Source organism: Triturus cristatus, chromosome 2_1 (genome assembly GCF_964204655.1).
Source record: "Triturus cristatus chromosome 2_1, aTriCri1.1, whole genome shotgun sequence".
Classification (NCBI taxonomy): Eukaryota; Metazoa; Chordata; class Amphibia; order Caudata; family Salamandridae; genus Triturus; species Triturus cristatus.
Window position 1 is genome coordinate 590,995,889 of NC_140581.1, and position 15,515 is coordinate 591,011,403.

At 50.8% G+C, this 15,515-nt stretch overlaps 1 protein-coding gene across 2 annotated transcripts in view; it reads right to left on the reverse strand.

Moving 5' to 3' along the window:
• Positions 1-15,515, reverse strand: part of SKIC3 (SKI3 subunit of superkiller complex) — a 1,406,584-nt gene that overhangs the window by 1,023,284 nt on the left and 367,785 nt on the right. For both annotated transcript variants that reach the window (XM_085632495.1, XM_085632494.1), the window contains exon 16: positions 11,601-11,725. In XM_085632495.1, the coding sequence (XP_085488621.1) occupies positions 11,601-11,725 (125 nt within the window). The remainder of the gene's footprint in view (positions 1-11,600; positions 11,726-15,515) is intronic.

Consider the following 15,515-nt stretch of genomic DNA (forward strand, 5'->3'; position numbering starts at 1 on the left):
CGCGAGGCGAAGCAGGCGGTATTGCCCTCGGTGTCGTTGGCGTCGGTAGCCGAGTAGGTTTCTCGGTGCCGATGGCCTTTTTCCGTTTGTCGACTCCGATGTCGCCCGACTCCAGTTCGGCACCGAAGTCCCTCTTGGTGCGGTCGGTGCCGACGCGTTGCGCTGGCGTCGAAGGCGTGGAAGGCCTCGATCCGACCAGCGCCACTTTCAGTTTCGGTTTCGGATGAACCGGAGCAGCTTTCGGTTTCGGTTTTGTGGTAGGGAAACCAGCTGGCTTATGCAGCAATGGCTGCCGCTGAACGTCCGAGGCCGGGCCCGAGGGCGGGGCCGAAGAACTACGGGATGGGTCTCGGGTAAGGCCCGAAGGCGATCCCTCGACCGGAGCCAAAGGCTGTGGCGCTGGTGTTTCTTCGGTTTGAACAGGTAGGCCTTGTTCATCATTGGAGCTACTCTCTTCGGCCCCTAAGGCCTCCTCGTCGTCTCCTACCTCGGTGTCGTCTTCACCTCTGTGGAAGAGTGACTCGTCGCCCTCGTCCGATCCGGGGATGTGTTCGGAAACGGGACTGGAGGGTATGACTTCTAATTCTTCGACGTCGGCTTCGTCAAAGATGTCTGTTGGGGCCGGTGCCGCGTGTCGCGCCTCGAGTCTCGCCGCTCTTCGGTTCCTTAGAGTCTTCTTGGAACGGAACCGGGCACAGGCCATGCATGTCGATTCGTCGTGGTCCGGCGAAAGGCATTTGTTGCACACCGGATGGACGTCGATGTGTGGGTACTTCGCATTGCATACCGGACACCTTTTGAATGGCGTCCTGGATTCCATCGTCGAAGTAGTCGATGGACTGGTAAATGCGAAAGAAGTCGGTGCTGAAAGTTAGTAAACTAACAAAATTCTATCGAAACCCGATCGATAAACAGTACCGACGCGAACTAAAGGCCTTTTGGCCTCGACCAAATATTTTCCTAACTTGAGCTAAGATAGCACATCCGAACCCAATGGCGGAAAAAAACAATCTGAGGATGGAGAGGATGCCCATGCGCACTGTAGTCCAGGGGAGGAGTCACCTATCCAAGGATACTTCGAAGACTCTTCCAGGACAACAACGTGCAAACATCCTGACCCAACACTAGGCGGCGATCTATGCACAGATATGAATTCAGCAGCCCACATGCCTCGAACCATCTGGTTTAAACATTTAAGAATTAATTACAGGTGATTTGAACAAGGATGGTTGGTTCAGTAAACACAAAAGGATCGACAGATAACTTTTAATCGCGCCCACTGCAAATCCTTGCTGGGAAAAGATAACAAAAATAATAACATATTCAACAGTTGGTCTGCAACGGTCCAGTTTTAGGTGTGTCACACAAAGCCACACACTTGTCCCAGCATCCAGCGTAAACAGACTTTATGGAAGGACGCCTTGTTGAAAAGATGACATACACTACTTCGGGAGTAAGATCGAAAACAGTCAACTGTGGCCTCAGAATTTCCATGGATGGGAGTGTAGATTGTGCATACTACTGAACTGACAGCCTGATTAGAGGACAAATGTGCATGCCCACAGTTTTGGGGTGCCACATTCTCCTGGCCCAATCCAGACACTAGGATGACTGGGACCTGGCTGTTCCTGATTCTCTTCAGAACTTGCGGCAGGAGAGAGCGCAGCAGGAAGGCAACAGAAGTCTTGTGCTCCCTTTTAAGCAGAATGCGCCTCAGAGAGAGATTTTCTGTAACTAAAGACATAGAAATGTTAACATTACGCATGCTCAGGGGTGGCAAAGAAATAGAGCCAGTGTTCTCCAGCATGCTGGAAGACTCCCTGCATCGTCTTTGGCTATAACTGCCATTCAAAATCCGTTAGGGGTTGCTCGCTGACTTCACCTGCATGGCGTTTAAGCATCCTGCCAGGTGGTGGATGACCAGAGAACTGCCGTGACGGTTCAGCCAATTCCAGAGGTGCAGGGCTTCCCAACACTGGGCCTAAGACCTCATCCCACTCTGCTAGTTACAATACTACATGGATATGCTGTTGTCTGTGGGGACCTGTACCAGCCTGTCCTGGATGGATGATAGGAAGGCTTTCAACCCAAAGCGTAGATCCTGCAACTCCAACAACTTGATGTGGAGATGGGTCTCCACCAGGCACATCTGGTTTCCACCTGTCCCAGATTACCTCTAGCCCAGCAGTAATGTTTCAGTCACCACCATGACGAGAGAGGTCTGCTGCTGGTCCAATTATGACAGATCAACTGCCATTGCAGCTCTTTTACAGCCTTCTTAGGTACCTGGATATATTCTGATAGGTTTCCCTTGGTACTGGAACAAACAAAACTTTAGATCCCATTGCAGAGCCTGCATAGCCATCCGGCATGGTCAACAAGCAGGATGTAGGACACCCAATAGTCCAAAAAGTCTCACCCGCATTGAGACTATCAGCCATGGCTGACATATTGGGATCCAAGCACAAATGTCCGGGACACTCTGATCTGGAGAGAAGGCCTGATAACACACCATATCCATGATGGCTCCAATGAAAGTGAACCTCTGTGAAGATGTTATGGGAGATTTTGGCACATTAACAGTGAACCCCCATGATTGCAGGAGGTTCGCAGTCTTCATGAGGTAGTCCACGACTGACTGTGAAAAGCCCATCTTCAACAGCCAGTCATCGAGGTAGGGGACACCACCCAACCTCTGAAGATATGCTGCAACCACTGAACACCTGAGGTGCACTCCTGGGGCTGAAAGGGGGTACAGAAATGAAAATGCTTGTGGCCCACCTTGAACCACAAGCAGCGCCCGTGAGCCTGCATAACTAGCACATGGAAAAGGTGCCCTAAAAGTCCGGAGATACCATCCAGTTTCCAGGATTATGGGCAGATAGAACCGGTGACCGTCTTGAATGCATAGGAAGGAACAAAATGGTTACTTACCAGTAGGAGTAGTTTGCTGTGCATTATTCTGCCATCTAGTGGTTGGGTCCGGAATAGTCCTTGTTTTTTTTTCTTAGTTTTGGGCGCTGTCGACCAGAATTTGCTGCCATGTACGTCCCTGTATGACGACAGACGGCGCCCTGGAGGTCGTTACACGTGAATCCATAAAAAAGGATTCACGCTGCAAAACTGAGAGATCAAAGATCTAATATAGGACGAATGCCTCTGCCCTTTTTGGGACAAGGAAATAATGGGATTAATATATAGTTCCGATTTCCGAGGCAGGACTGTCTCTATGGATCCTTTGGCCAAAAAAGCGTGAACTTCCTGTCGCTAAATGGACAAGTGGTCCATATAAAGCTGCTCTGATTTAGGTGTAAGAGCCAGCGTGTTGGAAAGTAATGGTAGGGCATAGCCCAGTTCAGAAATCTGTAGGACCCACCTGTCAGATGTTATGGCCTGCCACTTGGAGAAAATGACTCCTCTTACCTTCCACAGGGTGGATGTGTGCCGCTAAGGGCAAACTAAAGATTGATGGCTGCAGCCGGAGAGGTGGGGACTGGGATGTTTGTTGCCCCAGTGTGCCTCAACACTGTCTGTTGGATCCTTTGCCAAACCCCAAAAATACTGAGATTCTTGCTGCTGGGAGTTGGGGGCCTTGGTGTTGCCAACTAGCGAAAACCCTTGCTGATGCCTTGAAAGGAGCACAACCTCTGGGCATACTGCCTTGCAGGCATAGAGAGATGGAGGGAGCAAAGCTCTAGAACAGAGGAACAAGTTACTTACCTTTGGTAACGATGTATCTGCAAGCAACATTAGTTAGTTAGATTCCTCACCTTAGAATATCCCCAGGCGTCAGGCTGGATCCGGAAAGATTTTTTGTCAGCAGTACCCCTTGAGCGTCGCTAGGCGTCGTGCGCCGGAATGACGTCGGAGAACTTACACGCCACCCTCGCGCGCTGTCAGTTCTTGTACATAGCTTTCCGCGCCAGAAACGCAGAGCCATGCAAGAGACCGACACTGGTGTCAAAAAATCTAGGGCCCTGAAAAGGATAACCTTAACCCTAGATGTCGGTTCGCAGAACGGGGAGGATGGGTGGGTCGGTGAGGAATCTAACTAACTAATGTTTCTTACAGATACATCGTTACCGAAGGTAAGTAACTTGTTCATCTGAAAGAAACACGTTAGTTAAGATTCCTCACCTTAGAATAGATACCCCAGCAAAACCAACCCCGGTGGTGGGTCTGCGAACCAAGATCACACCAGAAAGTCCTGGAGAACAGAACGGCCAAAGAAGCCGTCTCTCCGGACTTGGCTGTCCAGGCAATAGTGCGTGGCAAACGTGTGCAGTGAAGCCCACGTCGCCGCCTGACAGATGTCCCGCAGGGGAACTCCCCGGCCCAGGGCAGTAGTAGCCGCTGTGGCCCGGGTGGAATGGGCCCTCAACCCAACAGGAGGGTCCTTTTTTGCCAAGGAGTAACAAAGTTTAATACACAACACGACCCACCGTGAGATGGTCCGTTGGTGTACCGCTTTCCCCTTCTTAGCTCCTACGTATCCAACAAAAAGTTGGTCATCCATACAGAACTGTTTGGTGCGGTCCAAATAAAAGAACAGCGCCCGTTTTGGATCCAGACGGTGGAGCCTCTCTTCCTCTTTTGAAGGATGCGGAGGCGGGAAGAAGGTGGGCAACGTGACAGATTGCCCGAGGTGAAAGGGGGTCACCACTCCCGGTAGAAAAGAAGGACGAGGCCGGAGGACAACCTTGTCCGGATGAACAGAAAGAAAGGGAGGCTTAGATGACAGAGCCTGGAGCTAACGCACCCGTCTAGCCGAGGTGATAGCTACCAGGAAAGCAGTTTTCAGGGTCAGAAGACGAATGGGACAATTGTGAAGAGGCTCAAAAGGAGCGCACATCAGAAAAGTCAGAACAAGATTCAAGTCCCACTGAGGAATTACGAAGGGGACAGAAGGGAACATGTGAGTAATGTAATCACAAAAGAGACTCCACAGTGTGTGGAGGAGGGAACAGGAGGCGTGGGGTTCTAGGAGCTAGCGGCCTCCATTGCTAAATGTTTACCACAGAAAGCTGCTCCTAGTGAAGTGTGGCCCGCCCTCCATCAAACAAAGGTTTTGGAGGGCGAGGACTGGCCGATGATGAAGCATGACACCAGGCGGTGTGTGAGACCAGTCCGTTACTTTTTGTGAGATGTCCCAACTCACAATGGTTTTATAACTGTAGTAGGGTCACACAGGAGCAGCTTTCTGTGGTAAACATGTGAGTAATGCCTTTGAGAAAACGGGAAACAACAGGGGACTTGAAAAGAGAAGGCTGATCAGGAAGCCGTGAGATGGCAGCAAGATAACCTTTCAAGGTGCCCAAAGCAGAGGCCTGCAGGGCCAAAGAAAGAAGAAAGAGGAGAACCTCAGAAAGAGGGGCGTAAAGGGAATCCACAGCCTTTGCTGTGCACCATGCCACAAATTTGTTCCACCGGCAGGCGTACAACGTCTTTGTGGAGGGACGCCTGGCTGCCAGAATGACATCACAGACTTCAGGAGGCAAGTCATATGGCATCAACTGCCGCCGCTCAACCTCCACGCATGGAGGTGGAGGCTGGACAGGTTCGGGTGGAGGACCGTCCCCTGCTGCTGCGACAGAAGGTCCTCCTCAAGAGGCAGTCGTATCGGGAGATCGATTGACATACTGAGTAGCTCGGGATACCAGAACCTTCGTGCCCAATCCGGAGCCACTAAGATAACTTGGGCCCGGTCGCGCCTGATCTTCTTCAGCACTCGGGGCAGAAGTGGTACAGGCGGAAAGGCGTACAACAGACCGCAACTCCACTCGCGACGAAAAGCGTCTGAGCGAGTGCTGCCTAGGAAATTCCAATGCGCAGAACTGCTGACATTGCGCGTTCTCTTCGGTGGCGAATAGACCTAACCAAGGCTCTCCCCACTGCAGAAAGAGACCTTGCGCCATGTCCAAGTTCAGACGCCATTCGTGATCCATCATGCACCGGCGGCTGAGTTCGTCTGCTCTGGTGTTCAGAGAGCCCGCCAGATGTTGAACCACCAGGGTGATGCCCTGGTGTTCCAGCCATGTCCAGAGGCGCAGAGCCTCCTGACAAAGGGTCCACGACCCCACCCCGCCCTGTTTGTTGCAATACCATATGGCGGTGGTGTTGTCCGTGAACACCTGCACGACACTTCCCCGGACAGAGGGAAGAAAGGCTTTCAGTGCAAGCCGGATCGCTCTCAGCTCCAAAAGGTTGATGTGGAGTTGAGTCTCCGCCGGAGACCAGAGTCCTCTGATCTCCGCCTCTCCCATGCGGCCCCCCCATCCCAGGAGGGACGCGTCCGTCACTACTACGTGCTCCGGTTGGGGTAGGGAGAGGCATCTGCCGCTGACCCAATCGCGGTCCGTGAGCCACCACTGCAACTGTTTCGCAGTGCCCTCCGAGATCAAGACATGGTCGGACAGGTTGCCTCGATGCTGGGCCCACTGAAACTTCAGGTCCCACTGCAGAGCCCGCATTCTCCACCTGGCGTAATGCACCAACAGGATGCAGGAGGCCATCAGCCCCAGAAGCCGCAGCACCAACCTGACCGAAACCCAGGATAGAGGTCGAAAGATGGGAATCAGAGCCTGAATATCCCGGACCCGCTGTTCCGGAGGATAACCCCGGAACTGCGCCGAATCGAGAACCGCTCCGATGAAGAGGAGCTTCTGGGAGGGACTCAGGTGTGACTTCGGCACGTTGATGGAGAACCCCAGCAAATGCAGGAGGTCGGCCGTAGTCTGGAGGTGGGAGACGACTTGCTGGGGCGAGCCCGCCTTCAACAGCCAGTCATCAAGATAGGGGAAGACTGGAACCCCTGATCTGCGCAGATGAGCTGCGACCACCGCCATCACTTTCGTGAACACCCGAGGGGCGCTGGTGAGGCCGAAGGGGAGCACGGTTAACTGAAAGTGCTCCTGACCCACCGTGAACCGCAGGTAACGCCGGTGGGCCGGCAGGACGGGGATGTGAAAATAGGCATCCTGCAAATCCAACGCTACCATCCAGTCTCCAGGGTCGAGGGCAGCCAGAACCTGAGCTAAAGTTAGCATCTTGAACCGTTCCTTCCGGAGGAAGGTGTTGCCGCTCCTGAGGTCCACGATAGGGCGTAGGCCCCCTTTGCCCTTCTTGGGAACCAGAAAGTATTTGGAATAGCAACCACGGCCTAATTCTGGACCAGGAACGCGCTCGACGGCCTCTTTGGCCAAGAGGGCCATAACTTCCTCCCGCAGAAGATTCAAGTTTTCCTCCGATATACGGTGGCACTGCGGTGGCATGGCTGGAGGGGTTGTCTCGAAGGGGAGGGAGTAGCCCCTTCAGACGATTTGCAGCACCCACCTGTCCGAAGTGATGGAGCGCCCCTTCCTTGGCCACGAAAGGGGTGAAAGGCAGAAGTGTGCGGCCGTGGGGCCGAGAGACCCAAGGACGTGGCCGTAGCCCGGGAGTCCTTAAAACTAGCCAGCGCACTATCCGCCTTCTCACCAAAAAGGCCAGCGCCATCAAAGGGCATATCCATGAGGGTACTCTGGACATCCCCCGAAAAAGACGTGGACCTCAGCCAGGCGTGGTGCCGGAGCGCCACCGTGGTGGAAATCGCCCTACCCAGCGAGTCTGTGGTGTCAAGTCCACACCGTATGGCATGTCGCGCTGCATCTCGCCCATCAGCAAGTGCCTGGGAGAGACGTGTCCAGACCTTCACCGGACACAGTGGCAGCACGTCCTCCACCGCATCCCACAGAGAGTGGGAGGTACGGTCCAAGAGGCAAGCGGTGTTCAAAGACCGCAGGCCCAAACTCAGGGAAGAGAACAGTTTCTTTCCGAACTGTTCCAGCCTCTTGGATTCCCGATCCGGAGGAGCGGACGGGAAGGAGGATTGGGAAGTGGAGGCCTGGATAACCAGGAAACTGGGGTCGCCCGGAGCAGGGCAGTGGCGCCGGGCCACGTTCCGATCCACAGGAGGAACTGTGGAGGGCTTGGACCAAGTGCCCTGCAGTACGTCGACGAGGGCCTCATTGAACTGCAGCAGAGTCTCTGTGGAGCTTGCTGATGGTTGAAGCACCTCTGTGAGGATATTAGTCCTCACGGCCACAGCAGGCAACTCGAGCCCCAGGGCTTCGGCCGCCTTGCGCAGCACTACTGAAAAAGCTGCACCTTCCTCCGAAGCCACAGTCGGAGGAGAGATGAAGCCAGCGTCCGGCGAAGTGTCCCGACCACTGGCATCCCCCAGTTCGTCTGCCCAGTCCTGTGAAAGTTGACCCTGGAGGGCCATAGGGTCCTCAGACCCCTCTCAGTCGCCCCCGTCATCCGATTTCTGATAAACAGGAGGAACGACCGGAGCCGGACGGTAGATGAAACGGTCATCCATCGGTGCCGGGCGGCGCCGTGCCGGCGTCGGGTCCGGACAGGGGCTAAACCGGGGATCGGCGGCGTCTGGAGACGGCGCCAGAGGTGGAACCGGTGTCGGCGCCGGCGGAGGAGGCGTCGTGAGGTCGACCGGCGCCAACAGAGATCCAGGCCTGGATCCCTCGGGGACCTGCGGCGTCGGGACCAAAGTCGTCGACGGCACCGGGGCCGCCTGCACGCGTGGTCGCCCAGTCGAGCCCGAAGTCGCGCCAGCAGGCGTCGACGGCGGAGCCAGGCCCCTCATGGCCGAGAGGAAGGCACTGACCTCCGCCGGAGTCGCGTCAGTCCCAGGGACCGGCGGGTATGGAGACAGACGCGGCTCCTGCGGCTCCGGCAGAGCCGCGGGGGTGGGACCACCCTGACCCTCGGCCGAGTCGGGCGAACGGCGAGGGGAGTCCGAAGAGCAGTGTCGCCTCTTGGACTTCTTAGATCGCTTCGACTTACCCGAAGACTTCGATCCCGACGAGCGATGATGGTGACTGCGGCTCCGCGACCGGTCCTTGGACCTCCTCTTGGACCAGGACCGGGACCGTGAGCGGCGCGGAGCCAAGTGCCGAAACTCGAGAAGCTTACGGGACCGCTCCCGCCTAGCCTTCGAGGTCAAGGCCTGACAATCGGGGTACGACTCCGCGTCGTGGTCGGCCCCCAGGCAGTAAAGGCGATGGTGATCCGTCACCGACATCAGGCAATGACAGGCGTCACAGGCCTTAAATCCAGGCATCCTACCGGCACCAGAGTCGAGTCGACAAAAGACCAAAAAGAGTCAAAAAGTTTAGTCAAAAATTGACTAAGGGGTAAGCTCTTCCCGGATCGGCGCTGTCTGGCGCGGAAAAAAGAAGAACTGATGTCAGCGCGCGAGGGCGGGTGTCTAAGTACTCCGACAATGTCATTCCGGCGCACGACGACGGACGCGGAGCCGCAGACGACGCCTAGCGACGCGCAAAGGGTATTGCTGACGAAAAATCTTTCCGGATCCAGCCTGACGCCTGGGGATATTCTAAGGTGAGGAATCTAACTAACGGGTTTCTTTCAGATTCTGCTTTCACGCCAACGAGTTGATACCACTCGAAAAGCATATCCATGAGTGAAGCATGAACGTCACCTGAGAACCCGGTGGCTTTTATCCATGCATGGTGCCAGAGCACCACGCTAGTCCCATCTGTACAGCCTAGACAGTCCGTCATGTGCAGACCCAACTGTATGACGTATTTGTTTGAGTCCTGGCCATAGTGAATAGCCTGCCTTTAACTGGCACAGAACTTCTCCGGGACTTCTGGCAAGATTTCTGTGACCGAGTCCCATAATGCTCAGGAATATCTACCCAGCAAACAGCTAGCGCAGACTGACCATACGGTGAGGCTTGCTGAAGGGAACATGTTTACCGAATGTGTCGCCTTTGAATCCATTTCTGGAGGAGTTGTAGAAAAAGAGTTTGGGTTGATACTGCTAGTGGAATCCTGAAAACTTGACTTGCCAGTGTAAAGTGTTGTGCCAAAAAAGCACGGTCGCCTGGAGCAGCACTGAGGCATCATGAGACCTGTCTATTTACAGGAGGGCAAGAGCAATATTAAGCCCCTATGAGAGTTACCAATGAGGGCTTCAACATTAGAGTGAGTAGATTGCTTTATACTTCGACAAACGGATATTGTAAGACCAGGACCTCAGCTGCCCATCTGATGACCATGACCACAGCAAACGAGGCTATCTCTTTCGTTGAGTGAGAACTCAGCCCCATGTCAGGAGAATTGTCCAGTCTATTGACCTCTTGTAGGTCAAAATACGAATTGCCATCTCCATCATTGCCAATGGCTGGTTGGCTTTGGTCAGAATCCGACTCAAAAAGTTGTTGATGCCAGATGCGAGTTGGCTCTGGAGTTGGAGCTGGACCTGAAAGGGGCAGGGGGAGCAGACAGCGCCATGGGTGGACCCACTGGCAGTAACCCGAATGGAGGCCTCAGCAGATCCTTTGGCTCGAAGACGCGACCGAGGGAGCTGGCAGGGTGTCAAAGATTTGCAACATGGTTTTTTGAACACCTCAACCTGTTGCATTATTACCGACAGCCCAGGAAATTTGTAGTTCATTGGGATCAGCTACGGAATCAGCTCTTCAGCAGGGGACCGGACACGAGACGGGGAAACCTTGTTGTCTTCACATCACAACCTCTTGGAAGTAGAGTGGTGTGGCTGGATAGAGGCCAGTTAGGACTTCTTTTGCTTTGTGGGGAGATTTTTTAATTGCCCAAGACTTGGACCACGATGAAGACCTGTTGCTGGAATGAGTCTGTGCTCTGGACTTCGAGCGTGAATGGGACTTACACAACTTCCTCTGGTGTTCAAAGACATACATCTTGGCTGTGCAATCCCAAATCACAATATTTGCCCAACTTGATGTTGTGGTCTGAACACAAAAACGATAGACATACCTTGTGGGGATCTGTCACAGACATGTGCCTGTGACAGTCACTACAAGGCATACACCCTGTAGTTTAAGGACGGGACATGTTCCCCTCAACACTGGAAAAAGATTTTGCTAGAAAAAACTATCAAATGAAGAGAAAAAGTTAGGAGCTAGCTCAGGATCTGCGCACAAAGGCACTAAATGAAAGCAACGGACGTCAGCACACATGGGTGGTACATACATGTGGCTTCAGTCGTCCCTTCTGGGACAGAGCATTATCAATGGGCTTTCCTGAAAAGTTTTCAGGATCCAGTCTGGTGCCTGAGGATATTTTAAAGGCAAGGAATCTCCAGTTAGAAATATCTATCACAAATGTACAATTCAGCTAGAAGTGTGAAATGGATGACAAACTGCAAACACGGTCTATCAGCCTACAAAGTTATTGAAGATAAATTGCCTTACTGAAAGCAGACCATGCAGATGGTCCTTGTGTAAATAAGAACTCAATGACATTTGTAGGTCAATAACAGTGTAGGTACACAATGTGTGATCTAAAAACAAATGGTCATGTACCATCTTCTTTCAAAAATGTAAATCATGTAATAGGTATAAAATATCAATATGTAATCAACGCCATTAAGTGAATCAGACAAGCCAGACTAATAAAACAACTTCCCACAGATCTTTAGTGCACCAGATTTATAAAAATTAAGTTAAATCTATTGAGTTTCTTTATAGTGCAGCATATTGTCTACATAACAAAACACTTGACACTACAAAAACAAAACAACCAGATTAGCCTTACTCTGCCACTGCTTGTGAATGCTGACCAGCCCTTAAGTAGTAGAGTCCACGTCGAAGCCAGGCCCATTTTGCCATTCCAGCGCTGGCTCTATTAGTCACAGTTGTTAAAACTGCCAAAGCGGCTTCCTAAAAACAGAAGAAATAAAATCACACTGTAGAGAAACAATACCAAACAGATATTAAACATGAAAAGGACATTACACATAAGTTATCATCCAAGTAATATTTTAGAAATGGTTATAGCACCTTGTAGTGAAAGAGCCACTTTTGTGGACTGACACCCTATGATGACCCTCGACCACCACCATTTTGTACTGACTTAAGTGTGTTATGTTACCCTAGCCTTAATGTAGGATGGGTTTGCATATGCCTGCTTCTCTTCTGTCCTGTAATCTTGCTGTCTTTTAGTGGAATAGTCTTGCCAAGAATAGAAGGTATGGGATGTTGAGGTGCAGTGTTGTGGGTGGTGGTGCACACATGTTGGATACTGAGGGATTAAGTGTATAATGTTATTTGGGTTAGGTGAATTATGACATTGATCTATTGGCTTTGATGTGGTCTAATGTCATTCTGTTTTCTGACTTTACCTTGCTTTATGGCAGTGCTGACTTTTGCCTTTGACATGTTCTCATGTCATCTTGCTTTTCGATTTCATCTTGCTTTGGACCTTTCTGTGTGCATGGCTTAACTAACTCCATTTTCATGCTGAAGCCATTTTCTGTGCCTGCACGAAGAAGAGGGCATGTTTTGCTTTCCTCCTGTTTTTCACACTTTACTGACTAGAGAGAACTGATTCTTATCAGAGGAATGTACATGGTCTGTCTCGGAGCCATAGCATAGGCCTGATCAACCGATGCGGTGGCCTTGGAGCAGGCTGGTACGGGCTCTCATGAGAACGAGGGGGTGAGGCTTGCTAGAAGCTTCGTTGTGTTTGAATTTGTATTAAAAAGGGGAGCCTACACTGGCCTGGTGGAAGTTCACGCCGTGGAGCAGACGTGCTGTCACGGAAGAGTGGAGGCTGGTGTCACCTCTGAGCTTTCGCCCAGTTCAAGCAATGGACTCCCCTTGAGCGAAGTGGGGTGAAATGATGGAGCAGTAGGTGAGGTGTCTCTGCTACTGTCTCTTGATTCTTTACTGATTCTCTCCTTTCCTTCTTATTTTCTGATTCTTATATCCATACATATATATTTCTACATATATATATTTGCTTTGATTGTGTATTTCAATCGGTTATTTGATATGTGAGAGTCTGCCATGATCAATATATATTCGGCCTGCCCGTGATTGAAGTATTGTAAATTTATATATTCCATATGTTTGAATTTGTCTTTTCCTTAAAACAGGAGGTGTGGACTCTTCTTGGCCAAGTATTCTGTTGTAGAAGGATGGGTGAATTCCCTTCTAGCAGGTAATTGTGTTATAGGAAGTTGTTCTAGTCCTGGCAAGTGATGTGCAAAATATATCTCGCTCTAGAGAAGTGTTGTGTGTGTTACCTTGGTCTAGAGGAGACTCATATGTTATATTGATTTCTTGCCTTGCCTTTGGGGGAGTGTTGAAAGTTTGCCCACATTAGGAAGTGCTGAGTATATGTTATATTCCATAAGTTTGGAACGGATATTCTCTCCCTGGAAAAGTGACGGTACATACCTTGGTCCAGGGGAGATCTAAGTTTGGCATTACACACCTGTTGCCAAAGTCTGTAAATGCTATTCAGACAAATGCCTACAATACTATTTCCAATAATGAAACAAAAAGTAACTTGGTCATATTTTCAGCATGAGAAGAGGTAAAAATGAACTCTTATGATATGCACCACTGCCGTTAGAAAAGGGCCACATTTTTTAAAATGTAATTTATATATAAGTTGTAAGTCACAGAATATTGTGCATAGTGTACCTTTAAGGCAAGAGTTGTCACAAGTACAAGAACACCGTTTTTTTTCATCTACCAAGCTAGTGCCCAGAGCCTACACAATGGTCCCCAAGTGAGGTTCTGAGATGCTTGGGAGGAAGAACAGATGTCAGGAATTTCAGAGGTGTGGAACATATGTGGACTAGTCCATAAGAAAAAAGAACATTTTTTGAACAGAGTGAGATCTGAGTAAGACTTATAGAGCTGGGAAGAAGTCACTCACATGTCAGAAATACCTAATAAATGACCACTACTTCTGTCCCAACTATTCAAGGGCTATATATTTACACAAATGTACAACTGTCTCTCAGCCACAGCTACAGCTTTGATTACATTTAGCGATAAAGGAAAAGTTACTTACCTTCGGGAACGATGTATCTGTAAGAGACATAGGTTAGTTAGAGTCCATACCCAGGAGTCAGACTGGATCCGGAGAATTTTTTCTCAGTAGTACCCCGGCGCATCGGTGGGTGGCGTCTGTCAACTTCACATTCGTCATCCGCGTCATGGTCACCAGGATCACTTCGCAGTGCCTACATAGATGCCGCCCCTGTACGCTAACGTCAGTTCTGACACGACTTTCCAAGCCAGAAGCAAAGAGCCATGAAAGACACTGTACACTGACCACTGGTGTGCCACAACTAGGGCCCTGCAAGGGAGTCCCTATCCCTAGAAATCAGTTAGCAGAGCTGTGAGAATGGGTGGGGCGGTAAGTAATTTATAACTAATACAGATACATTGTTTCCAAAGGCAAGTAGCTTGTTCATTTGAAAGAGACAGTCAATTATAGATTCCTTACCTTAGAATAGATACCCCAGCAATACCATCCCCTGAGGAGGGACTGCGAACTAAGTTCACACCAGAAGGTCCTGGAGGACAGATTGGGCAAAATAAACATCCCTCTGGACTGGACTGTCCAGGCAGTTCTGTCTGGTAAATGTGTGCATAGATGCCCACGTGGCCACCTGGCAGATGTCAAGAAGTGTGACTCAACTTGCCAATGCAGTGGTTGGTGCTGTAGCCCTAGTGGAATGAGGCAGCCCCACTGGTGGTTCCTTTTTCGCTAAAGCATAACAGATTTTAACAGAAAGGACAAACCATTGGGAAATGGTACGCTTTTTAACAGCCCGACCTTTCTTGGCACTTACATAGCCAGCGAACAGTTGATCATTCAACCGGAAATCTTTTGTGCGGTCAAAGTAGAAGGACAGCATACGTTTTAGGTCCAGACGGTGGAGTCTCTCCTCCTCCTTGGAAGGGTGCGGAGGTGGGAACAAGGTGGGCAATGTTAGACAAAGTGATCATTCGTCCTATGTGAAAAGGTGTAACCACAATAGGGAGAAACTAGGGACTCGTCCTAAGCACCACTTTATCAGGATGTAGAGAGAGAAACAAGCATTGGTATAGCCAATAGGTCTCGCCTTTGGGACCTTATAAGTGTTTAGCAATGCAGTACATTATCCACCCCGGCATGCCCACACACTGCAAGCCTTAAATAATATAGCGCCACACACCTCGGAAGAGCGCCGAGAAGTATTTTTTTTTGCCTCCGCTAGGCTCGACCTAAAAACAGCATGTGGAGGAAGAAGAGTGACAGGATGTAGACAGTATAAAGTTATGCTGAGTGCTTATTTGGTTATTGCTAACTTTATTGCGGACAGGATGCTGTGTTTGCGGAAGTAATTTAGGCGAAATTCATTTCAAGAGAATGCATCACAAGGGGGCGCTTCTCAAGGCAGCACAGAACTGGGCCGGAGTCAGTCATGTGTTAGACTACAGAAGACTTATTCTATCCGAAGCCTGCCGCTAAACCTACGGGCCTCTGCAGGCAAGGAGACTACACCCGTACAAAGCTATGAAAAGATATTTAAAATTAAAAGAGAGGAAAGGAAGAGTCAGTCGCCAGCGCAGCGGTATATTGAGGGACTGGATTTGAGAGAGGGGCAGCGCGGTGGGCAGGCACAGGCTTGGGGGTGACACAGACACTGGCGTGAGATCCATCTTG